General features: G+C 37.6%; 9 protein-coding genes across 9 annotated transcripts; 2 read left to right on the forward strand and 7 right to left on the reverse strand.

Annotated features, from left to right (window-relative positions):
- The first annotated feature begins 1,001 nt into the window (after window positions 1-1,001).
- On the forward strand, window positions 1,002-3,351 carry EV154DRAFT_462521 (IucC family-domain-containing protein). The gene is made up of 5 exons (XM_051597591.1): window positions 1,002-1,579; window positions 1,645-1,739; window positions 1,814-2,538; window positions 2,607-3,063; window positions 3,128-3,351. Exons 1-5 carry the CDS (start codon window positions 1,033-1,035, stop codon window positions 3,185-3,187), a joined length of 1,884 nt encoding a protein of 627 aa, XP_051458927.1. The 5' UTR covers window positions 1,002-1,032; the 3' UTR covers window positions 3,188-3,351.
- A 2,659-nt stretch (window positions 3,352-6,010) lies between these two features.
- Window positions 6,011-6,563, reverse strand: EV154DRAFT_189507 (uncharacterized protein). Its single transcript, XM_051594284.1, has 2 exons — window positions 6,193-6,563; window positions 6,011-6,118 (listed from the first exon to the last, which is right to left on the reverse strand). The coding sequence occupies exons 1-2, from the start codon at window positions 6,465-6,467 to the stop codon at window positions 6,103-6,105; spliced, it is 291 nt and encodes a 96-aa protein (XP_051458928.1). The 5' UTR covers window positions 6,468-6,563; the 3' UTR covers window positions 6,011-6,102.
- Window positions 6,564-10,340: 3,777 nt separating this feature from the next.
- EV154DRAFT_504671 (P-loop containing nucleoside triphosphate hydrolase protein) lies at window positions 10,341-13,151 on the forward strand. Its single transcript, XM_051601086.1, has 7 exons — window positions 10,341-10,461; window positions 10,517-10,527; window positions 10,589-10,631; window positions 10,698-11,452; window positions 11,515-11,670; window positions 11,739-12,200; window positions 12,268-13,151. The coding sequence occupies exons 1-7, from the start codon at window positions 10,414-10,416 to the stop codon at window positions 13,103-13,105; spliced, it is 2,313 nt and encodes a 770-aa protein (XP_051458929.1). The 5' UTR covers window positions 10,341-10,413; the 3' UTR covers window positions 13,106-13,151.
- On the reverse strand, window positions 13,146-14,762 carry EV154DRAFT_418565 (Endonuclease/exonuclease/phosphatase; the record flags this gene model as incomplete). Its single annotated transcript, XM_051595841.1, has 5 exons — window positions 13,146-13,991; window positions 14,055-14,161; window positions 14,225-14,415; window positions 14,477-14,650; window positions 14,713-14,762. The coding sequence occupies 5 exons, from the start codon at window positions 14,760-14,762 to the stop codon at window positions 13,146-13,148; spliced, it is 1,368 nt and encodes a 455-aa protein (XP_051458930.1).
- A 32-nt stretch (window positions 14,763-14,794) lies between these two features.
- On the reverse strand, window positions 14,795-17,136 carry EV154DRAFT_504681 (uncharacterized protein). The gene is made up of 4 exons (XM_051601087.1): window positions 17,034-17,136; window positions 16,947-16,969; window positions 16,774-16,878; window positions 14,795-16,719 (listed from the first exon to the last, which is right to left on the reverse strand). Exons 1-4 carry the CDS (start codon window positions 17,113-17,115, stop codon window positions 14,899-14,901), a joined length of 2,031 nt encoding a protein of 676 aa, XP_051458931.1. The 5' UTR covers window positions 17,116-17,136; the 3' UTR covers window positions 14,795-14,898.
- On the reverse strand, window positions 17,137-18,322 carry EV154DRAFT_504684 (ankyrin repeat-containing domain protein). Its single transcript, XM_051601088.1, has 5 exons — window positions 18,182-18,322; window positions 17,920-18,120; window positions 17,783-17,830; window positions 17,537-17,694; window positions 17,137-17,480 (listed from the first exon to the last, which is right to left on the reverse strand). Exons 1-5 carry the CDS (start codon window positions 18,312-18,314, stop codon window positions 17,238-17,240), a joined length of 783 nt encoding a protein of 260 aa, XP_051458932.1. The 5' UTR covers window positions 18,315-18,322; the 3' UTR covers window positions 17,137-17,237.
- Window positions 18,323-19,068: 746 nt separating this feature from the next.
- EV154DRAFT_562277 (uncharacterized protein) lies at window positions 19,069-19,759 on the reverse strand (the record flags this gene model as incomplete). Its single annotated transcript, XM_051605717.1, has 2 exons — window positions 19,069-19,667; window positions 19,732-19,759. 2 exons carry the CDS (start codon window positions 19,757-19,759, stop codon window positions 19,069-19,071), a joined length of 627 nt encoding a protein of 208 aa, XP_051458933.1.
- Window positions 19,760-19,892: 133 nt separating this feature from the next.
- On the reverse strand, window positions 19,893-20,862 carry EV154DRAFT_537482 (Jacalin-like lectin domain-containing protein; the record flags this gene model as incomplete). The annotated part of the gene is made up of 2 exons (XM_051604219.1): window positions 19,893-20,706; window positions 20,768-20,862. The coding sequence occupies 2 exons, from the start codon at window positions 20,860-20,862 to the stop codon at window positions 19,893-19,895; spliced, it is 909 nt and encodes a 302-aa protein (XP_051458934.1).
- A 2,136-nt stretch (window positions 20,863-22,998) lies between these two features.
- Window positions 22,999-23,813, reverse strand: EV154DRAFT_480245 (uncharacterized protein; the record flags this gene model as incomplete). The annotated part of the gene is made up of 2 exons (XM_051598316.1): window positions 22,999-23,361; window positions 23,577-23,813. The coding sequence occupies 2 exons, from the start codon at window positions 23,811-23,813 to the stop codon at window positions 22,999-23,001; spliced, it is 600 nt and encodes a 199-aa protein (XP_051458935.1).
- Window positions 23,814-25,258: the final 1,445 nt, after the last annotated feature.

The following is a 25,258-nucleotide window of genomic DNA, read 5'->3' on the forward strand; positions in this document are numbered from 1 at the left end:
AGGTTTAATAAAACCAGACAAACCATTTAAGATTAACCGACAATGATTGTGGGATACTCGATCAAATTCACAAGTCTGACCGTATGCTACACCCCCAACCAATATAGTCCACAAACATATAAGAACAACCCAAAAGATGAATAATACATGTAGTGCTACATTGAAGGATGATTTTGAAGATCACCATTTTTTGTAGTCTATTTACATCTCCAAACAATCAGTGAGTTGGCATTTTGATACTATCAATAAAATATACAACAGCCAATTCTTTTCGCGTGTAGACAATAAGATAACAACGAAAACAATAATCTTTGACATTTCATTGGTACTCCTCTTAAGACTCTTGAAAAGCCACAAAGCCAAGCATGTAATCTGATCGAAACCTCCGTCTTTATTCACCTTTTGGTTCTGATCTTGGTTCACCTTCAATTTGAAGAAGAAAAAAATTTTTTTTAAAAAAGGTCAGGCAGACTGCCTTTTGTCAGTGATTATAGATTCTTGTGAAGACCACGCAATTTCAGTGTGACTAAACGCACACACAGAATGCATTGATGGTATGACGAAAATAAAACGATGGAAAGCGGGTGCGCGGGATATGTAACACTGCTTAAACCCTTGTAAAACTATATTTGTTTATTATTTCTTTATTTGGTGAGCTAAAACAATCTGATAATGCCATTCTCATCTCTTCGTACGGAAGATCTTTCTTTTTTTTTTTTTTTTTTTTTTTTTTTGTCTTATATTAAAAAGATCTGATATTTAAATCAAGATTACAGACTTAACTAAAAAAAAAAGCACGTCTAACTGTTTTAAATTTCGTGTTAAAATGAACCTTCAAATGTTACACGTGCATGATGTAGATGGATTGTTATCAGATCCCGTACAACACAATAAACAAAACAAAAAAAATGTTTGAAAAATAAATAAAACAAAGTCCGATTACATTTTCTTTTTCTATATAAAGAATCTTTTTCTTTTGTTTTCGTCATCTTTCTTTCAATTATACATTTTTTTTAAAATCGTACACCTAAAATGCCTGTCCCTTCCAGTGAACACACTAACCAGCATTATGCTAGTTTTGCAACCACATCTCGTCTCGTTGCTTGTTTAACCAGTGAATCTTTGGTCCCTGCTTACTTTGTTCCCTCCACAGAAGGTGTCATTCTCGGCCTTTGTTTATTGCTTAGACCTAATTCTGTCAAAGAAGGTGATATTCCAACCACCGTCACTCTCGATGACGTATTAGCCGTGGTTCCCCTTCGTGGTTTGCCCATCATTGACAACACACAAATGGCTCGCTTTAACGGTATTGCCTGCCCTCGTATTGATTTGGTTGACGGTCTTGATATGTTGCCCCATATTTACTCTATCGATATCGAAGCTAAGCCCTCTTCCAACTCCGTTACCGAACACACCAAGAAAACTTTGACCACAGTTCTCCAAACCCAATCCAAGTTTGAATTGGTCGATAGCTATGATGCTGTGCAAATGTGGGATCGTCTTGCCACTGACTTGAATGTTAATGGTAAGCTCAAGGAACAAATCGGTCAAGAGCTTGGTTCTTCAATCCTTTTCCAAAGTAAGTTTATTCATCTTATATATGTATGTAATCAATTACAACCCTTGTTAACATGAACGTTACAGAGTACACTTATGATAACCCAAAGGAGTTACCTGGTTTGCAATCCGGTACAATTGCTTGGGAACAATCCGTTGTTGAAGGTCATGCTACACATCCCGTAAGTCACTTCTTATGTATTTGGTTAATTGGTTGGGTTTTTAAAAATTATGAGACTAACCACGTCATAATTAGATGCATAAAGCACGTAAAAGTTTCCCTCCTATGCCTGCACTTTATCCTGGATCGTACGATTTAGATCATCCCCGTGTCCGTCTTGTTGGTATTCCTCGAGGCTCTGCTACAGTTCGTGGTGAATATGAAGAGTTATCTAAGGGTTTGATTGATGCACTTTTAGCTGCTGGCGGTGGTAATGTGCAAGAGTTGCGTAACAAGTACAATAACCATGTCTTTATCGCCATCCACGAACTCCAACTACCCAATGTGGAACAAAAGTTTGACGATTTGGTTATTTTCCCTGCTCAACACTGCGTGCCTGTTGAAGCACTTGCCTCTCTTCGTTCCGTAGCTAGACCTGATATCTTGCCTGGTTTAAGTGTTAAGTTGTGTTTGGGCGTCAAAATCTCTTCTGCCCTTCGTACTGTCACCCCTTTTACCACTTACTTTGGTCCTGGATTTTCGTACGACGTTGTACCTAAATTAACCTATGATCATGATATCCTTGTCGTGGAACGTGAACTGGGTACAGTCTCTTATGCAATTGAAGATTCCGATATTTCTAAACATTGTAGCAGTGTTGTACGTGAAGCCATCGAATATAGCCCCGAGTACAAGGATGATTTGTTTATCCCTTGTGGTGCGCTTGTTGAAAAGATTCAAAGACCTGACACCGATCAAACTAATTTATTGAATGTGTGGGATTTGGATACAGAAGAAAAGAGAGTCAACTTCTTAACAAGGTAACAATAAAAAAAGAACACCGAAAATGCGCGCTCAAACGTAACCACTAACTTATTTCTGTACGTAGATATGTCGACTTATCTCTTCGTTCTTTCTTACCTCCCTGTCTTGAGAACGGTGTTGCTTTCGAAGCACATGGTCAAAACACATTAGCAAGATTCGACCGTAAGACCGGAGAATTAAAGGGTTTCGTGATCCGTGATTTTGGTGGTGTCAAGGTCCATCGCCCTACACTTTTAAAATCCACCGGATGTGAATTAGATATCATGCCTGATAGTTGTGTTGTTGCCGATACATTGGATGAGGTTGCCAAGCTCTTGTACCATACTCTTTTCCATTGCCAATATCAACGTTTAATCCGTGTCTTGGGTCTTCATTATAACGGTGTCGGTTGGGAGATTGTTCGTAACCGTATGTCCGAGTTGATCCCCAAGGATCATGTCATGTGGCCCATGTTCATGGCCCACGATAAGGTGCCTGGCAAATGTCTTGTGCGTATGAAGATCGATGAGCTTTACCGTGATGTAAGTACTTTGTTTATCATTCGATGTGAAATTTCGGAAGCTAATTCAATTTTTTTCGCATTAGTATATCTACCGCCCTGTCCCAAACATGATTAACTTCAAGCCTCAACAGGTTGGCATCTAAAATCATCTTTGTTTTTTACCCCTAGATATAATTTTTCTTTCTTATTACATTCACATGTATAACATTCTTGTACAAATCTATACTATATTTTTCAACTATATTTTTCCCCACCTCTTCAAGCAAACAAAACATAACTTAATAAAACTCTTAAAAATCGCATCAATATTCATCCAATCTTTACTCCGCTTAGATGCACTCTGTTGTTATAAAACTACATTTTGCCATTTTACACATCGAGTTACAAAAGTTTGGATACACATGTGTTATTCATCTATTGTACACCATGACAAATCAGAGATATAAATAAATTATTTTAGCCATTGCGTCTATTTACGAGATATTTCATGATACTTGGCAGGCAGGGGCCCCTTTTTTTTTTGTTTTTTTTTAGCATGATTGTAACCTGAAAATTACGGTTATACTAATTAATTTAAAGACCAGTAACAGAGTAGTACGCGTTAAAAAAAATGAATGCCACATGAATATCTTGTTTTGAACACGCACACGTAGTTCTCATCAGGGTCTCTATAGTTACTAGTATTTATTTATACTTTGTGTGAGCATCCTAAAACATGTAGACAATGACTATTTCAATAGCTTTGCTTTAATTGTATTCCCGTATCGTCCCGGGTTTTTATAAGCCTGGATGTGACATAGCGGACCTAAACCGTAAAGTATAATTCCAGATAAATATCATCCATGTCATAATGGAATTTCTGGTTATTCTCTCGCCAAAAAAAAAAAAAAAAAAAAAAAAAAAAAAAAAGAGTCATTATAAGCCATGTTACTCTATTTGTACGTATCAGATCTTTGTAAAAAAGAAAAAACTCGTGTCAGACTAAAAGAAAAATTAGAGATCGTCGATCGGTGTTTACATGCATCTGATAAGTGTAACTTAATTTAATCCTTAAACCAGAGTGGACATGGATCTGATAAATGATATCATGAATCGGTGACTCATTTCTTCCTTCTGTTAGACAAAATTTTCATGTTACCTAGTGTATCAGATTCCCTCTAAATAAATTTATGTTTAGCACTGATAATCTAAATAACAGGAAAAAAAAAGTATGCCTTAGGCTACAACAATGAGTTTGGGTTAAATTCCTTAACGTGACTTATACATTTTAATAATTCCCTCCACTCTAAAAAAAATTGCTTTTTTTTGTAATGGCTATTCGGGGCTGTTAATTGCGTTACCTTGGCAAACTTTCTTTTCTTTTCTTTGGCCCGAGTTACAGCAAAATCCAGACGCGTTTGCTCAATCGGTTTGACTGTTTTTATTAGATGGTACAACAATATACACAATGAATACGGTTTAGCTTAATTCGGCAAACGGGTATTTTTATATGATGCTTAGTAATTTTATAAAATACGTTCTCTATACTAGTCTGCACTCTTTCATACTTCCTCAATCGTTATAAAAACAAACATACATGTAATAGTGCCAAAATTTACGGTCATTTAATAGTATTCTCATTAAAAAATAGGTTAAAAAAAAAACTTATATAAAGTGTACCAGTTTTAGATATGTCGTACAAATGATCGAACACAAATAAGGCTTCCGGGGTTTCTTCCCAACTAAACAATTAAATGTTTTATCTGATTCACTTAAAAATACTAAAGGGTTTCTATAACTATGGCTAATACATTTAAGGTTAACAAAAAAATAGTTGTAGGAGGAAACTATTATTCCAAAATCTTCCTTTTTGGAATATTTGATACTCAAACATGTTTGCTAAAATACAGGGGTGATTCTGTATTAGTTTTTAGGTGGGCCAAAAAAAGTGTATGTGTATGTATAACTATACGTGTGTGTGTGTGTGTGTGTGTGTGTGTGTGTGTGTGTGTGTGTGCAGGGATAACTGGAGCTAAGTCAGTCTACAAATATGCAATTATATTACTACATATTTTTAAACAAATCATTATTGCAAATAGTTAAAAAATAAAGATACACCGCTCTTGTGATACTTTCATGTCTGATAGTAGTACCCATAATATCAACTACATTTAGCAGGCAAAGAGTGAAATATATAATTTTTTTATTGTGGTATCTACATCATTCTACTGCTAAGAGTCAAACATGGTGAAAGATATAGCACTTGATACAAGGGATGTATATAACGTTTGTTATTTTTTAACAAGATCCTTATAAAAACAGGCTATTAAACCGTGTACGAACATAATACTGTTCAGCCTTACATTCAACAAGAACAATACCCCGGATACACTACTGAACAATAACATAAAGAAGTTATATATTGACCTTCCTATTTAAAGTGTTATCCTTGGTTTGATCATCGATTTATGAAGCACAACATCCCGTTTAGTATACCATAATACCATACAATTAAATCTACAATGAGTCTCTGTTTTTAAAAGTTACTTAAGGCTTCATACAAGATATAGTGGTTTATATCCAAGAGTCGTTTAGTATATATTGATATATATTTAGACCAACCAATGCCGTATGTTACAAAACTTACGAGATTGCGAAGGGGTTGATATGCTATATTTTACTAGATACTACTTTTTTTTTGGTTGTTACTATTAAAACGTAATAGTGTATGTCTCCCATGAATTTCATCAAGCTAAGTGCTTCAAACAACAACGCTCACTTAATTTGCTCTTCAAAACTCTGTAATACGTTGTCTAATTGTGCATAACCAGCTTGAGCGAATTCATCTATACATAAAAAAAAAGAAAAAATGTGTGAACGAGTCTTATTTATAGACTAATAAACGAGAGCTGTCTCATGTCAGGATGATTTAATCAAAGTGTGCGAACCAGCTTTATTTGAAAATTGATAAGTAAGAGCTGGCTTATGTCAGACTGATTTAAATATTTCCTTCTCCTCCGGTCACCCATCAGCCGTGACAGATTCATTGATTACATATCCACACAAATTCGTAAGGATTCTATCTAAAAAAAGGACTTGTCTCATAGTTTATAGCTGTCAGCTAAGATTTGTATCTCTAACCAGTTTTTTTTCACTTTAAAATACATACGTAACACAGAAAAGATGCATAATTAACAAAAAAAAACAGATAATCAAACTAAGATCAGAAAAAAAACTACCCAACTCGAGAAGGTGTGTTTGAAAACCATGCTTAATTAGCCAAGTGTAGTGAGCAAGAAAAACAAAACAAAAAAAAAAGGCATACCGAGAACAAGTAGGAATGAACTCAATGTTACAAAAAATAAGAATCATGATTACTACATTCCAGTTCTTAGTTGTCAAGGATTTATTACACTCACCAACATAAAACCCTCTCAAGATCATTTTTGTAGGCCACGTAAATGTAATTGGGATTTTTTAGTGATAGCTTGTGTAATTGATGTCATTTTCAGCTGATGGAACTTTCCCCATTATTCTAGTTTGGCGAAAATAAAAATTTTACAGAGATAGTTAACACGATCAGCATAGTTTCTGTAACTCCCAGAATTCCAAACTTGCAGCATTTTTAGTGTAAGTTATGTTGTATACAGTGGCATGTGAAGTGTTCATTGTAAGATTTCTACTCTTTTTTTTTTTTTTTTGCTTAAAAATCAAAGTAGTACAAATGTCTGAATTTGATCATGTAATCAAAGCTCTCACGGTTATTTTATCTTGTTGCGTGGGAGCCTGTCAGCAGTCAAAGTCTGGTAGCTACGCACTACTGATTTTTTCTCACTCTTTCTCCTCTTTTTTTTTTTATTAACATGATGTTCAGTAATAGCATTGCCGCGATGAAAGCTCACTAAGGAGTACTCTTTTGCACAAATGCCGTGTGTTTACTGGGTTGTAATGTCGATCGGTGGTGATCCCTTACTGCTATTAAATGGTCCTATGGAAAGGGAGTAGGTAATGTATGGCGTGCACGTATACCTGTCGTCAACCCTCCTGGGCTTGTATCGACTGCATTGGGTGCTTTCCAAGACATGTTGTAGTCCTGTAAGTAATCTCATTTAAAAAGAAAAAAAAAACATTGAAACTCATATTTAATTTTTATAGGTCCTCTGTCGCTCTTGTCTCTCTCTGTCCCCCCCACTTCCCGGTAGTTTATAAACCCGAAACGGTGGGTCAAACAACGTCTTCCCTCTGAAAAAAAAAGGACTGGGATGACGCGTAAGCAGGCGGCTGACCCCCATACATGAACACGTTCTGTACAAAAAGAGGCGAACTGGTGGTTGCTTACTACATCTGTTTATGGCGAGGCCGACTGGGAGCGGCGACGAACGGGTTTTGTTCTGTGGTATCGTCTATTGGTGTTATATTCCCCTTTTTTTATCTTGTAGCTAATTCTCTTCTTTATCACCCAATCCATCTAATATTCTATAATGTTTGGAAAGAAGAGGGTTATCTACAGGATGAAAAAAGGGTATCTTAATGACAATAGAGGTTGCCACAGAATAAAATCCTTACTTTGGCTGGTTGCTCCTTTAGGCCTCGCCATAAACAGCTGTTGTAAGCCACCACCAGTTAGCCTCCTTTTGTACAGTCGTGTTCAGACATATACCCCGAAGCTGCTTGCACAAGTGTCATCTCGGTCCAAAATATAAAAAAAAGACAGGTCGACAAGACTCGCCAGGGTTATTCATTCTATCTTGCTGGGTCGTGAGGGTGAGCAAGGGTGATATGACGGGATCATCAACATGTTGAGGATTGCACTCTTTGTTAGGAGGTACAGGTCGAGGTGGGTTCCTGGCGGGCATCGTGGATGCTATGCATTATCTGCCAATCTCTTTTCATAGTAGTTGCCTACCGTAGTGGTTTGTGGTAGATACACTTTGTGATTACTCTTGGCTAGATACGCTTCCCATTCAGGAAGGAAGGGGCTTTGACAGTAGCGACTACTTGCCTGCGGTGTTCAATGCTGGATGTTGTGATCCTTTGGGCTATCCTCCTCTCTTTTATATATTGGAAAGTATTTATATTGGCACAAGTTAATCTGATTCCATTTCGTTACTCACTCAATTCATTTAGGTCTTTCTACTACTGCTACTACTACCAAAGAAGATAAGTAATAACATACATCTCAACATCTTGATTTTTATCCGGTGTTCTAACTTATTCAATTCTCTACAATTTTAGGAAGCTCCAGTCATACTGACATGGCTGTAGCGCATACTATTATCATAACTGTTTCATTTGATATGATACAGAACACTTTCAGATTCCTATATTTGGCTGTCGGAAGGAAACTAAGCAATGACCATAAATAAACTTAATGTGTTCTTCTAAGTTTTACTTGTATCTACTGTCTTTTTATGCCACCTCTGTCTTGTATATTAGGGCGAGGGTATGCATGCTTGAAACGTTGGTGTGATTAACAGGAAATATGCTAGAATTGTAGTATAAGGTGATACGTCTTTTTGTGAAGGGGAATAGTAGGTCTATAAATACTTAACGAAGGTATCCTCTTTTGCTGTTTTTTACTATTGAGTTTGGACCTAATTGTGGAAAGTTATTTTATTATTATTTTTCAGTGATAAAAGAGATTATAAATGTCATCTGCTTAAATAAGAAAACATTTAAAGGGATAATGATGATTCGCTATCAGAAAAGAGTATTGATAAACTTTAAAACATACTTGAAGTTAGAAAGTTAAGTTTGATTCACTCTATTACACAATTTGACAAAACACTCTCAAGTGGTTTTTGGAAGTTGATCTGGTAATCCTAGATATATCATTAATTTTTTTTTTACAAAGCGGAGAAATGTATCACGGCAAGATACCCCGTTGAACTATTCTATCATTATATGACTTAATTTAAAAGTGTGGGCATCAATGCTGTGTAACCATTCAAAAAAAATTCATGCCAAGAAAAAAAAAAAAAGGTATAAAAGGGCTCCTTTTTTTCAGCAACCAAAGCCTTTTCTTTTTTCTTAATAAAATATGACTTCTGGTCTAGAATTTCATAATGTTTCTCTCATCTTCCTCTGGTGGATGGTATATTTATGATCTTTTTCATCAGAGGTCCAAGCGGAATACGGATTTCTCGTCCCTCTTTTGGGATGGCTATCATATTTTCCCCAGGTTTTTGTGTGCACAACAAGGCCTGGTTTTTTTTTAAATATTAATGACAATGAAAATATAACATAAAAACTATACTTAGCTAAACATATTGATCTTAATTGTATATTTTTAAACATTTACATCAAATGATAAAATACCACTTATACAATTTTAAGCATAATGCGAATGTATGTTTTGTCGAGCATAGATGTGGTCTGTAATTGATTTAAATTCTCGTTTTAGATATGAAAGACTTTTTTACAACTGGAGTAAATCTATAGGAAAATCATATAAACAGAAAGACACTTTAATACAAATAACTGATATACAAGTGATCCAATTTATGTAGGGGCTGTTCTAATAAGCTTCTTTTTCAAGATAAACTTTATTAGGCTTAAACAAATTGCGTAAAGTAGTCGTTATTCTAGGAAACGCCTGTTTGGACAATGTACTTTTTATTTTTGGGTAGTGTAGAGAATCTACTCATTTACACTTTCATGTTTCAGCTGCGTACGAGTTGATAAATAACAAAAATCCATATTATCTGAGTCGCTCTTGGTTTTTAAGCTCTCCTGGCACAGCAACAAGGTAAAATCGACAACGTTGTCGATTTTTGTTTTTTTTTTTTTTTTTTTTTTTTTTTTTTTTTGCTTTAGCTCTGGTAGCACAGCGACTAGGTAAAATCGACAATTTTGTAGAGAGACTCAGAATACTGGATAGAGTACTTTAGTCTTTGGGCTTGATATATACATTTTGACGGATTGGGTTTCGATTAGGTAGTAGAGAAAATGGCACCAAAGCATAAATATACAACTGAAAGAAAAGTAAGAAGAATTGTTTTTTACATTATTTTTATACGTAAGGAAACAACGGTATCGAAGACAATCAAGGCAGATATAGAATGTTTTAATAAAATCTAGCTTATCCGCAAACTAGACGATATGATCAGGGAAATTGCCGTTTCCATCAAACACAGTTACCAGTTTATTTGTTTTGCAGTAAAAGATTAAGGTGGTCACATCTGATTCAAAATTAATTTAATATATACCTTCCTTCATTTTTTTGTTTGTTTTACAGAATTACCATTGCATCTTGCCATAGGCTACCATTTGAGAAAGCGGCGTTTGTAGGTAACAAAAAAAAAAAATGAGCGGTCCTCGAAAAAACGCGGCTGCCATAATACGCGTAACAACATAACTTCTGTTTGGTGACTCTTTTCTCCTAAAAACCATGTATAAAACATTATTGGAAACATTAAAGAAATACGGGTTGGCTTCGGTAAATTAAGAGACGCTACTTTTTTTTTGAATGAAGACTAATATTTTATTTTTAGTACTATGTAGAGTAAGTGTGAACTTTTATGTTTATTGTAATAGATTTTCTGATCCCTTTTGCCTTGAATTAGTCTCTACCGTCTTGGCATTCAACCTAAAGAAATAATGGCGCAGGTATTTCGTTGTTTGAAGCTGAAATATACAGGGTACATTTTCTTAATCAAAACTTTTTTTGCATAGATTTCAATCAATGAGTTTCCCCAAGTGAAATTCAAAGCACCCGAGGACGAAATGAAATTTAAAGCCATGTTTTATGATCTACAACATTCAGCGGCTGCCGAAGATAGCGAAACCAACACAGAGACCAACTTCAATTCGGAACCCAAAGAGAATACAGGATCCGGCGAAAGAAGCTACCAACCTAAGAGTCCCAAGGAACCGTCTAGTACCTCAGAGCCCATACGCAGCAACAACAGCAACAGCAACAACAGCAACAACAGCAACAGCAGCAACAACAGCAACAATAACAACAATAACAACAATAACAAGACCGAAGTAATCACTCCGATCTCTACACTCTCAAAAGTAGCCGATCAAAGACCCTTCAACGATTTTGCTGTACCCGTCAGTAAACAGGATTCTGCCTCTAAAAAACGGGCGTTTCCTGCCACCAAACATTCCCCCGAGCGAAACGTGCGTCGTATGACTAGCTCTGTCAATGTACAGCGTACGTCTCCTCTACCACGTATACCCGCGCAACGTACACCGCCTTCAAAAGCAGTTCCTCGTCGCATTTCTACCGTGCCCGCACAGAGAATTAATAAACCAAATATCACACCTCCCATGACACCTACAATCAGTATCAACAATGACTTGAATCAGCGTATTCGTGTCTGTGTCAGAAAGAGACCATTAAATAAAAAAGAAAAGGATATGCAACAATCGGATATTGTTAATTTAGTAGGCGAAAGGACCATCCAACTCAACGCACCCAAGTAGGTTTAAATACATAAGAGAGAAAACTATGATGGGTTTTTGTGCTGACAAAAAATTTTAGAACCAAAATCGATCTGACACCCTATATTGAGAAACACGCATTTACATTTGACGATGCTTTTGATAGTAATTCTAGCAACGCAGATATTTATGCACGTACAGCTCAACCTTTAGTGGATTATATCTTCAGTGGTGGTAAAGCTACATGCTTCGCCTAGTAAGTGCCTTTTATTTTTATAACAACTTTTAAAAAACTCCAAAAAACTGACATACCCTCATTTTTAGTGGACAAACAGGATCCGGTAAGACGTACACAATGCTCGACTCACGCCATGGTTTGTACGTCCTTGCAGCCCAAGATATATTCCGGATGCTATCTAAACCCGCTTATTCGCATTTACAAGCAACCGTTGGACTCTACGAAATTTATCAAGGTCAATTGTTTGACCTGTTAAACAAGCGCGAGAAGTTAACAGCGAGGGATGATGGGCATAACAATATTGTGATTGCTGGACTACGTGAGTGTTATATCAATGATGTGGAGGATTTAATGGATACGTTTGAATCAGGAAACCGTGTTAGAACTACAGGTACAACTGGCGCAAATAACGCTTCCTCTCGATCGCATGCTGTCCTTCAAATCTTACTCAAGTCATCAGATGATGATATTTTCGGTAAATTGAGTTTTATCGATTTAGCAGGAAGTGAACGAGGCGCTGATCGAGGTGAAGCCGATACCAAAACAAGGTATAAAAAAGAAAGAAAGAGGAAAGTGAAATAGAATATACAGTACTAATACATGTAAAAAAAAAAGAATGGAGGGAGCAGAGATCAACAAGAGTTTATTGGCACTGAAAGAGTGTATTCGTGCATTGGATCAAGACAAAAAGCATACGCCATTTAGAGGAAGTAAATTAACACAGGTGTTACGAGACTCGTTTACAGGCAATTCACGCACGTGTATGATTGCCACGATCTCTCCTAACAATACTAACAGCGAACACACATTGAATACATTGCGTTATGCTGATCGAGTAAAACAATTGAAGGGAGAATCCGATCCTCGTATTCAACAAGGAGGCCATCAATTAACAAATTTAGTGGATGGAGATACCGATGCTAGTAGCTACGGAAGTTGGGGTGACGATGAGAATTTGTTGGATGAGGATTTTCCTGTGGAAGCGGCAGCCAATGCCTTAGCCACACCTACCAATAACCGATTTGAATCCATCTTGGAACATCAGCAAGTGAATTATTTAAAACGACTCGAGTCGCCACCTGCCGAAGTATTTAGCAAAGACATTAAAATGGAGGACCCGTTCTTTTCATCGCCCGTGCGTTTAAATTTACCTTCTGACAATGATGTGGATACTGAAATGAGCAGTTTGGAAATTGCCAATAAGACAAAAGTTAGAAACGTACAACATATTCGAAACATTTTAAAGGCTCATCGAAATAGCATGAAGCAATATGATGAACACATCAGAGAAGAGGAACAAATTTTAGCTAGGTTATCTTTAGCCATTTCCGAACACGAAGAAGATGAGGAATCTGACCAAATCAATGAAGCTTTCGAAACTTATCTAAATGATTTAGATGAGATCCTGTTTCATAAAACTGCGATCATTGATCATATGAAGAGTATCATTTAATTTTTTTTTTTTTTTTTTTTTTTTTATGTATTATAATAAACTAGCGTAGTTTTTTCAACATTGGCTTTTCAACTATTCCTTCTTCTTCAGACGACAGGGAAGTTTTAGTGCTAAAACTAGATCCGCTCATGGATGTTATCGGTGGTTTTTGTAAGGTCTTTAGACAGACCCGTAAATCAATCATATATTGATCAAGCGATCTTTGCTCGGTGCCTCCAAACACAAAACCAACAATTAAACATACCATAGCAAACCCTGAGCATGCAATCATGACAAATCCACATACTGCATGCACAATGATCTGTGTGCTTCCCTCATAACTGATAAGTTGAGCAATATAAGCGCCCACTACCACGATTACAGATAAACAGAGTAGCACCAGATACTGGTGGCCCGTTTTCTTGGCTTGATTATACTCACGCTGAATGATCTCAATAGCGGTGATGAGATGGGCGGAAGATAACTGTGTAAAGTCCGGTCTTGCCAACTGCTTAGAATTTGGTGCGAAATTGCCCATGGCAGTATCGACATGACCTGCTATGGTGAATACGGAATGGACACCAAAATGATCTGAATAACTCCACTCTGTACCGGGTATATATCCTTCCATCACAACGCGAGACTCTTGACAGATGATTTGTGGTGATCTACGATAAAAGATATAATCCAAACGATCACCGAATTCTTTGAGATGTGGTTCTTGTTTCAAGAGATGCTTGGTCCAAGTGTTTAATGGAGAATCGCAGGTAATGCCAAAACGTTGAATACTGTCTGAGAGATCATCTAGGGTATGATCATGTTTTTCTAACCACGTATCTGTCATGAATCCATGGTTCTTTAACATTTGATAACAGTTGCTAGTAGGAATACTATTAAAATCACCTGCCTGGAAAAAATGGGAGATCTGCATAAGTTGCTGTAACCTACATATTTATGTGTATTTGTTTACCAAAATGACATGTCGTCCCTGAGCTGCTGAAGCTCTGACACTGTTGGCAATTTGCCAGCATTCGGTAATTCTTTGTGCCTCATAATCTTCACCTTGACCATATCCTGCTTGCAACTAATATATTTATCATTAATTTCGTTGTACAAGGAGAGTTCAAAGAAAATGTATACTTGCATGTGTGGTATATACATCCATCAAACCAATTTCTGGATGATCTATGCAGACAGATCCACACCCTTTTCCTACATAAAAATCGCCCTGCAAAACTTTGAGTGGTCTACCTGCCAGAGTAAATTTCAAGTAAGATGATGACAGAATAGGAAACCGAGATAAAATAGCTAATCCACTTCCCAAAGTGCCACTTTATTTAATTTATTAGTCCATGTGATGAGAGGAAAGTTTTCCTTTTTTTTTTTTTTTACCTCTGGAAATATTTGGTGAAAGGGAGTTTGGAGCCTACTTTGGCCTTGATATAATCAAAGTCCTTTCTCATCCAGACTTCTTGTAAAGCAACAATGTCATAGTCTTCACTACTAATTCTATCGCCAATGGCGTGTAAACGAAACTCACGTTGTTTAGCCACCACCTTGAGACCCCTTTTTTTTTAGTTAATTTAAAATGAGTTGTCTGTAGTCCATTCCCGTTTATTTCATCTTACCAGCAATTCAAGGACAGAACAGACAGCGTCTTGTCATTGACATTGTTCATCATTGAAATAAAGATAATAGAAGAAAAAGGTATTTGATTTAAATGCAGGGAATTTTATTACATAATGAAATTTTCTTGTACACTCTTTTTTTTTTGTCGTTGCTAAAAAAATAATGATGATGAATATATCCAGAACTTAGATGGATACAGGCTCATTCTCTTTGACAGATGGCTCATTCTCCTTGACAGATGGCGCATTCTCCTTGACAGATGGCTCTTCCTTCTTGACTGGCACCTTGATATTTAATTTGGGTTCCTCTACTTTGTCTACTTTAACAATAGGCTCCTCATAATCAACCTGTTCATGTTCAACAGCAGGTTCGTCCACCTTGATAAAAGCAGGCTCCTCACTCTTTTCACCTCTTGATTCAAGCACAAGCTCTTCATTTTGAATAGCAGGAGGAACCACAATGTTCTCCTTTTCTGCACTCTTTTTACTTTCTTCGGTAGCCATGGCTACAGGGGCTTCAGTTTGGATACGGAAGACAGTTTCTTCCTCTTCTTCCTTGGCATGAGGTGCCTTTGTTTCAACAACAGCCTCTTCAGAAGCAGTAGGTGCTTCTACCTCAATAACATCTTCCTCTACCTCAGCCTCAGTTGCAAAAGGGACTTCAGTTTGGATACGGAATACAACTTCTTCTTCTTCTTTGGGAACCACGGGTACTTCAGTTTGAATACTAAAGACGATTTCTTCCTCTTCTTTTTCAGGTACAATAGTAGGTGTTTCCTTTTTAACAGGAGGAATAACAGCTTGAGCCTTGACTTCATCTTTATGAAGTTCAAACACTTCCTTGTCAGTGGGTACAGCAACAAGGTGTTTCTCCGTGTTAGCGACGACCAATTGTTCTTCAGCAGAGTTACAGGTAGGTACATAGATGGCTTCAGCCTTTTCAGCGTCAGGAGCATATTCGGTAGCAGCGGTAGGCTTTACGGATTTCTCTTGCACAATATCATGGGCATTACCATCGACATCGATGGTAGGTTCGGGCTTTTGATGAAGATGGGTGGCGGCGGATGCAGGGGCGGATGATTTGGTTATAGTTACAGCGGTCTTGGCTTCAGCAGGAGGTGTAATAGGGATATCTTTTGTTTTGGGAGCAAGGAGAGCAGTCTTGAGCTGTGTGGATGCGGAAGTGGCAACGGGGTAAACCTTTTGGGAAGGACGGATAGGTAATTGAGCGCGTACAAAGTTGACGAGTTTAGCTACGGGTAAATGAGCGAGAACAGGCTTGAGATTCAAATCCACGTAATCCTTCATGTTCGCCACGTAGTAGGTGTTTAATTGGGTGACCACATGACTCTGTTTTACAACGGGTAACAGATCGAATTGCAGGAAATCAACTATGGCCCAATAATATTTCAACAAGATGGGCAACAGATCAGTATGTTCCGCACGGTGAATCCAATCCTTAATATGAGCACATGCAGTTTCTTTAGCGTGTTGGATAGGAGGAGGTAAATGATCCAATTGATACTGAAGGACAGCGCGTGCTTCTTTCGCCTTTTCTGAGGTTTGAGTTAACAAAAGGTTGAATTGTTGATGATAATAAGGTTTAGCATGAGCAAGGTAGGGGTGGATCATGGGAGCGACTTTAGCCATATAGATGGGTTCTACTTGTTGCTTATAAACCTGTTGAGCTCCCATCCAACTCTGGTCGACTACAGGCTTACCGTGTTGCAAGTACAGTTCGGAAACTCTCGATTGAACGGGAACACCGTATTCGAGATAGAGAGCGTTACCCTTTTCCAAGTACGGACCTGCATTTGTTTGGACTAGATTTGATTGGTAGATAGCGTAGAGATCTAATTTGATTGGATCAATAGCGGCACAAATCGCAGCCTTGTCATCGTTGTTCTCAAAAGGAGAGCCGCAAGCATACAGTGCGTGATACCCCAAATACGATACAATTGAAAGTGAAATAAACGAGCGTACGCGAGATCTTGACTTTCTGGATGTCTAAAATAGGCTATTTGAGTACACAGTTTAAAAAAACCAAATCATCCAACTTACACGTATTTTCTTTTTACTATGTGCATCAACGGGTTTAGCGGAAGCCTTGGTGATTGGCTTGTTAGGTTTCGTAAGGAGAATTGGTTCGGACATCATAGGCGGTGTCTAGAAGTGGGTTTTTTAGTGAGCCCAGAAAGAAAATATTTTCATTGTTTAGTATTTCATGATTTTACCTTGGGTTTAGCAGGAGCAACTTCTAAAAAGAAATATGTGAGTATAAAAGAGGTGCGACAAACAAAAAAAAAAAAGGTAAAACTTACTTTTCTTGTAAGACTTTGTGTCCAAGTTAGAAGTGCCCTTCTTTTCTTTCTTTGCAGACCACTCAGTTGATTTGTTGGTCATGTTGTAATCAAGATGAGGATGAAGGAAAGAAGAAAAAGAAGAAATTAAAAAGAAATTAACGCGCTTTTTATATAAAAAAGTGTATTTTATTTTTATTTTATTTGCATGTGCCCCGCTCAACTTTATTTGATACCCAATTTTTTAACCTTTTCTATTAATCCATTCACAGATTGCTGTATATTTTCGTCCGTCATACCAATGGTTGCTAATTTATCGGTGATAAGAGAGATGGTTTCGTCTAAATCGTCAGATTCCTTCAAGAACAAAAAGTCTGATAATCCGTAGTAACCTGACGTATCGTAGGACGGTAAACCAAATGATGTAATATGTTTATTGGCCAGATGTGATACCAAGACTTGAGTAATCTAGCACAAGGTTATTACAATGACGATCTTTTTGTATTACTTTGACATCAACTTACCGACTTCAAATCTTGATATTCATCTTTAGCACTTTCAGACACCCAATCGACCTGTGCATGGTGTATCGTTTCTTGTACTTGTCGGAGATTATCCAGCTTTAACTTTGCCAGTAATAATGGTGTCAATCGAAAAGGATCCGAAGCTGGTATATTGGCTCCTATCTGTGATTTTAGTCCCTTTTTTTAGCGCTTTTTTTTTTATATAAAAAAACAAGAGAGTGAGCAATTTCTTCATAACATACCAACCTTCGTGTAACAACATTAAAACGCATTGATGATTTCCGGCCAGCACAGCTACGGGTTTATTTTATCAGTGTGCCATTCTATCTTTCTGTGTGTGTGTGTTTATGTGGAGTGTGTGTATGTGTGTATGTGTGAGTTACCCATGTGCATTGGTTGAAGTCCATCCACATCGCCAACCCCATTATTCACATCCGCACCTGAACGAATCAGCAATTTAGCAATAGAAGTTGCTTCTAAGGGGTCATCTTTTCGACTGCAAGCCAAATGTAAAGGTGTTCGTAAATATCTATCTCGTATCGTATCTGGATTTATCCCTGGTAAAGCCTCCAATAATTCTTTGACTACATGATCACCATTGAGTTATTTCATTCTATTCTGATTAAGGTCTTACTTCTTTTTTACCTTCGTTCAAGGGCTTTCTTGCACACGCATCTAATAATATGGAATCACTGGCACTTAACTGAAGCAAATCACGTAACCTATCTGCTCTTTTGCTCTTTTTCACTTGACAAGTCTTTGTTATTCGGTTCTGCATTGTATAACAAAGAAAAAAGAAAATAATAATAATAAAAAAAAAAAACGGAGAGTATGTGTGAGTGTGTGTGTATGTGTGTGTAAGACTATTGAAAGCCCGTTTACTCTCTTTTTACCCCCGACACGATGAGCATTTACAAGAGTTCCTCCGAGGTTATAAAACATTTATAAAAAGATACTATGCAAAACCCTTTTTTTTTTATTGTTGTTCTTTTCAATTTTATATGAACTCATGCCTGTAGACAGTGGCCAAGGATTCGTGCCATTACACGAAGCGCAACTAGAACAAAATAACGAAGAAGAAACCATATTAGAAGACTATCTGGACTCCAGTGATGATGATGATGAAGAAGAGGAAGAAGAGGAAGATGAATTGGATCAAGAGCTTGAGAATGCCTATCAGTGTGATTTCACAAAGCGAAGTCCACCACCCTGTGCAAACACTTCTTTACTCTCATCTTTACTCTCTTGCTCTACTACTACTGTAAAACAAAGTGCCACCAAGAAGGATCATAGTGCGGCCATTACCATCGCATCTAAAAAGACTACCACTTTGTCAGCAGCAGATCCTCTATCCGAGTCTCTCAAGCGAAATCTAGCCTGGGAGCACTCACAAAGCTCTCTAAGAAAATACGAGAATATTAAGAGATCCAATTCATCAGAATCTTTGACTGATAACTTTAGTAGATACTAAATACATGTATACAAAATAAAGATAAAAAGTTGTTTATTACACATGAATAATGGTATGGTTTCTAATGTGGGGTAGACAAGTCCATTTCAGCAGCAGAAGGAGCAGTGGAAGTTTTGGTGGGTTCTGCATTGACTTGGACAGATGTGGGTGGTTTTGCACTAATGATGTGATTGGGTGTATCTTCATCGTTGAATAAATGAATGGTTTGTTGCACATAACTCTCTGCAGGCTTAAACCATTCTATTTCAAGATCCTCCACAATATCAGCCAATTTTGTTCCGCTCGCCACAATCACTCTGTTGACTGCCGGAATAAAGCAATCCTTGGACTCAATTCTGGGTCTAATCTCCACTTTCACTCTTTCGACATCATAAATACTGACAAAATAAGACTTGATATAATCAGCATAAGTCTGGTCCTGATCATAAACTTGTTGTAAATCAATCACCAGTTCTGTGTGGACGTGGCTAGTGGGTGAATTTCCTCCCGCAAATAATGCGTTTTCTAAAGTGATATTACTGTGTTCGCGAATCCAGTCGATAATTTGTTTCCTTGTACCATAAAATATCCAACGGTTGGTGTTTCCCGCACTAGACAGTGTGATCTTGGTGGACAAAAGTGGAGGGCAAATCACATGGCCCACTTGACCAGGTGAAGCATCTATTCATTATCCTTTTTTGTTAGTAATATATATATACACTAGCCTTGTCTTGTTTAAACATACTCATTTCATAACCATATACGAGTTTCATTTATTTTAATAATTTAAAAAAAGTAAAGAAAAAAGAAAAGTAAACAAAATAAAAAACAATGCAGAATTTTTATACAATTCTGGTATTTCCAAGAAATCTCAGAGGTGAAACCCTATAAAAAAAATGGGTGACATCAATTTTTGATACAGCGACGATAGAAGATACCGATTTGTTCTGTCCAATCATTGGCTGTAGAAAAGAAGCCTACTGTGTCATACCCTTCGGGTGCTTCCACTACCGTCGGCGAACCTCCCATCCCACCATACCAAGGGCTCAACCTTCCGCTGCTTAGCTTAAACTGCAGCCCATCAATCCATGCTCCACATCTTAAAATAATGCCCTGAATCTGCTCACCAGGCATCACAATAAACCTGGACTTGCCTCCACCTGTCTTGCCCACAACATCTTGCGTGCCGTCGTTCCAATGAATCACAAAACCGTCCAAGAAACTGCCATGATGCACTGTAATACTCACTACTTGCTTTAAATGACCATCCTTCAAAAAAATAGAACGCGATTGGGTCGCACCCGGTGTATCCCCACCAAAAACGTCGCTTTGGATCACATGCCCAGGGACACCGGGTAATCGGACGCCAGCGTGAGATTGGATAAAACCCTGTACATCCTCCATCGTACGTTGTTGCTGGTTAACACACATGGCCTCTAAAGAAATCTTTTGGTGCTTGTCACACTTGCAACGGCTGCAGATCTCATCCATGCTCAACACAAGTGTCTTGGGGTGCTCTTGTAGGAATTCAAGGTGTGTGCGGTAATGACCATCTACATTCATTTCTAAAATAGAAAGTCCAGCTGGTGCATTAATTTGGAATTGGTTGCCCTCCAATGGAACAAAACTAGGTGAGGTCTCAATAGGTACCCCCTTTGGTCCGTCTTGGGGTAGTCGGAACGCGGGATGGAACCGCAGACGTAGTACATCTAAACGATGCCTTTTCATATTTCTAAGTTCTCTACTGCTTTTTTTTTACATGTACGCATAATAAAACTTACCAGTGGGATCCATTCTCTGCCTCTGGTGGAATAGGTCCAAATCCTGGTTCCTTAGCAACAAACGTACGGTTTAAATTGTTATAACCTCGACTCATGATACCTTTTTTTAATCACAAGAATGTCAGAAGAGATTTAATGACATCATAGTAAAAGTTTACCTGTGGGTGTATGTGTCAAGGTATAAGCATGGCCAACTTCATGCAACTTTAAAAAAAAAGTATTAGTATCATCAACACGCTAAACCATAAAAAGCATCTTACCATAGCACCCATGCCAATGTTAATTGCTCGCCACCATTCACCAGACTCGTTGGCATCATTGGCGACATATCTTGTATCAGTCTTTGTATTGTCCATAAAAGAAGGCACAATATCCTCTATCGATGTTGGCCAAGCATGTAATAGATGCGAGCCAAAGATACCCAATGCCGTATGACCAGCGCCTCCACCCAAGGCCGTATGGCCCAAGGACAGTTGTTTTTGGGTATCCCAGTGCGAGTCTAAAATCAATCCTGCTACAGCGCACGGCTTGTCAAATGGAGGATTATGTCTCAAGTCATCCAAAAAGAAATCAAACAAGCTTTCAAATGATTCGTCGTGGTCATCGCTTTGTTGTGCACGACGTACGTCACGAATTTCTGCCACGGTATGTTTAGATCGAATCACATGGACTTTGGCCGTGTTTCGCATCACACCTTTCTCTTGACAAGAGATTGTGTCTGGCAACCAAGCTTCTTCTAATCGAAAAGTACGTCGACCAAACCCATGACGGTGCATTTGCTCAGCACAAAAGGCTTGCCACATGTATCCCGCTGTACGAAACTTTTCAATCGCTATCGATAAGGTGTCTTGTCCCTTCTTTTGCGGTGGTACGTCAAACTTGGCAGGAGAATCAGAGCCGATAAAGATTACAAGAGAAAGTGGTGGGTTTTGTAAAAGTGGGAGATACGATATATGGAAATGAAGCGTTTGTTTCTCTCCATGTTGGAAGAGGAACGTAATCGTGTTGGGTCCTGGTACCAAATGCACCATGGCCTTAAAATATGAATTCACACAGGGCCATTGCGTTTGGGGAAAGTCGTTGCAAAGAACATGAATAGGCTGATCAAACGAGCCATGACGTGGTCCTGCTCTTCCATTTACTAAAAGAAACCGCTAAAAACAATAGATATTATTAATATATACAATGTCCCACCACGACGATTGACAAGTACCTGATGCACCGTCTCTCCATCAAGCACATTACTGATCTCAATGCCTGCTGTAGGCGGTCTTTGGGGAACTGGTGGGTGGTTCATTTCTAGTAATCGTAAAAAGAAAAGAAACTATGCTTTATATCCCAGAGCGTCACTTTTGAGAGTTACAATAATTAAAATTCAGTAACTGTTTGTGGGCAAATTAAAACCCGTTTTGGAAATTTGCATGAACTGGCGCATTCGATTCGAATTATTGTATGATAAAACTACTATCACTGGCTCGACTCTATTACTATTTTTTTTGTAGTCCTAATTACCCGACAAGTACATCAATAACATTAGGCAACCGCTGTACAACGTTTCGCTGAAACGATTATTGTAATAGAGCAAAAAGTAGACGAGTGTTTTGCATGGAGAACAAAATTAAAAATGAACCAAAAGTGATACTGTTAGAACTTAACTACCACTTTATTATGGACGAAAAAATATCATTCAAAGATGTATAAGAAAAAAATCAAAAAAATGTATTGATGGTATATGAGAAAAACTATGGATATTTATATAAAGAACTGGGATAGTTCTAGGGAGAATATTAAGCACCTTATTGGATCATGATGTGATAGTAATAAATAATCAACATGTCTTTAAATTTAGCCCTTCCATACTGAGTATATAAATATTAGTCAGAAGGATCAACAGTTATAACATCAAATGACAAGAGTCATATTTGTGCTCAGGATCTAATAATATTCTATAGTCCAGGCCCATTCGATTGTATTGCTTTTGCAGAATAAATATTTACTCGCCACAGGGATGCGCCCTGTGTACAGACTCCAACGGTAGGATGAGAACAAGCGGGGTAATGTGTGATTCATGATTAACTTTTAAATTTATTATCCATCCATAATGTGATGTGACAATTAACTTTATTATTATATCTATGATATCCTCAACAACCGGTATAAATTTGTGGCTCTTGAACAAGCATCGTATATCTTTGATCTCTCCAGTCTCTGACCTCTAGTTTTCGACAGATCTAACAAACGATGCTACTGTGTCTTGAATTGTACCAGACGCGTACTAATAAAGCCTCGTGCTTGAAAACCTTTACTTGTGAGATAGGCCTTGTAGCGGAAATGCTGCTTGGCTGTACTTGCGAATGATAAATCTTATACGTCAAAATGATAAATCGCATGCAGACGACATGAAATGCAGAAATAGTTGCATCACGAATGCGATCCAAAAACTCCTGCTTGATATCAAGAGGCAAGTCTGATCTTAATAATGGAGATAATGGGCTACTACAAGTTCTCAAGGGCGGCTCTTTGTGATTATCAGTGACTTTCAAAGATGTGGTAGATGACGAAACAACGACTTGCTCACACACATACTTTCGTAACTAAATCTCTATTTTACAAAAAGATTCAACATTAATACAGTGTAGTCTTATATAGGTGTGGCAAGCTTTTTGAAGACAAAAAAAAAAAAAAAAAAAAAAAAAAGAAAGCTTTATTTTAGAAAAGATAAAAGTTTAGAGACCTGTTCGCCAATTTCCAGTAAAAAGAAAATTGCCCAAGTGCAACTGCGTGGAAGTCAGTCTCTGTCTGCACTCACCCGTTTTTTATGCTTTAGTTGACAATTATAAAACGAACACAATCGTTGGAAAGTGGTCAAAAAAAGTATGTCACACCTTTTCGTAGATAAGGTCGCCCAACTATGAGAGGATAAACTAGGATTCACAAGAAGGTCCGTACTAGCGGTTTCACGGTGTCCTTTCGATCTCTCACTCGCCATGTCAGCTCTGTAATGTCTAGTATTTACGCGAATGTTTGTTGAAAACACCGTCTGCATCTCTGTCGCGGTATAAGAGTATGCCAAATATTCGACTCCATAAACCTACACAAACTACCTCGTACAAGCTACATGAAAAAGAAAAAAAAAATTAGTCTGTTGACATTAACACAACAACAGTTTTTAAAAGCATTACCGTGTAAAAAACCAGAAGATAGCCACGCCTGCCTAGAGCCTAGACGGTAGGTAGAGGTAGAGCAGGTACACCCACGAGCAAGACGTACATGCCAGAATCACCTAACAGCAGCTTTACTCGAAACTGTGCATAAGGAAAAAAAAAGAAAAAGGGCGTAGGTGGGAAAATAAACAACTTTATAAAAAACATTTTGACGTCATCAAATGGCGTAATAGATCCGGGGCAGTCATTGGATGATACTTCCGCCAAAAATTCCTACACCAGATGCTGCCAAAAAAGGGCTGACAATTTGAAATGCTCAAACAGTATGCTCTTGAGTCAAAGTCCAGTTTGACTACGTATTTTGTGCTACTTGTTCAAAAGCCAGCCTGAAAATTTTTAAACCCAAAACATGGCAAAATGCCCAGAAATTAGTTTTAAATGTCAAAGGCAAGCAGCAATGATTATTGACAAGGTTACTTTCAAATATCTCTTTAAAAGCTAAACTTTGAAAAGACTGTCCCGTTGTCTCAAGTCTTCCACAGGATACGGTTTTGCATTATAAAGTAAACGGTGAAACCCAGGATATTGAAACAACGCTTTAAAGAGCAATTAATGTCAGGAACAAAGCTCCACATCCAAACCGCCCGGCAATTGCAGCTGGCTTTAACATAAAATAAAATTAGGAATTCTGACAGTTTTATTTGGTGCAAAAGACAAGTAAATGATACCTCTCTTTCATAATTCTTAATACAGTTTGATAAAATGATCCATTAGTAGCCGGAAATTAAGATTGTATGTGTGGTTACTCCGCAATCTGTGAGGGATGTACTGTTGGGGATATCATAGATATAATAATAAAGTTAATTGTCACATCACATTATGGATGGATAATAAATTTAAAAGTTAATCATGAATCACACATTACCCCGCTTGTTCTCATCCTACCGTTGGAGTCTGTACACAGGGCACAACCCTGTGGCGAGTAAATATTTATTCTGCAAAAGCAATACAATCGAATGGGCCTGGACTATAGAATATTATTAGATCCTGAGCACAAATATTACTCTTGTCATTTGATGTTATAACTGTTGATCCCTCTGACTAATACTTATATACTCAGTATGGAAGGGCTAAATTTAAAGACATGTTGATTATTTACTATCACCAGATTATTACATCATGATCCAATAAGGCGCTTAATATTCTCCCTAGAACTATACCAGTTCTTTATATAAATACCCATAGTTTTTTCTCATAGACCGTCAATACATTTTGGAATACATTTTTTAATACGTTTTTAATTATATTTTTTCGTCCATAATAAAGT

Source organism: Mucor mucedo (assembly GCF_025094135.1).
Source record: "Mucor mucedo strain NRRL 3635 chromosome Unknown EV154scaffold_33, whole genome shotgun sequence".
NCBI lineage: Eukaryota > Fungi > Mucoromycota > Mucoromycetes > Mucorales > Mucoraceae > Mucor > Mucor mucedo.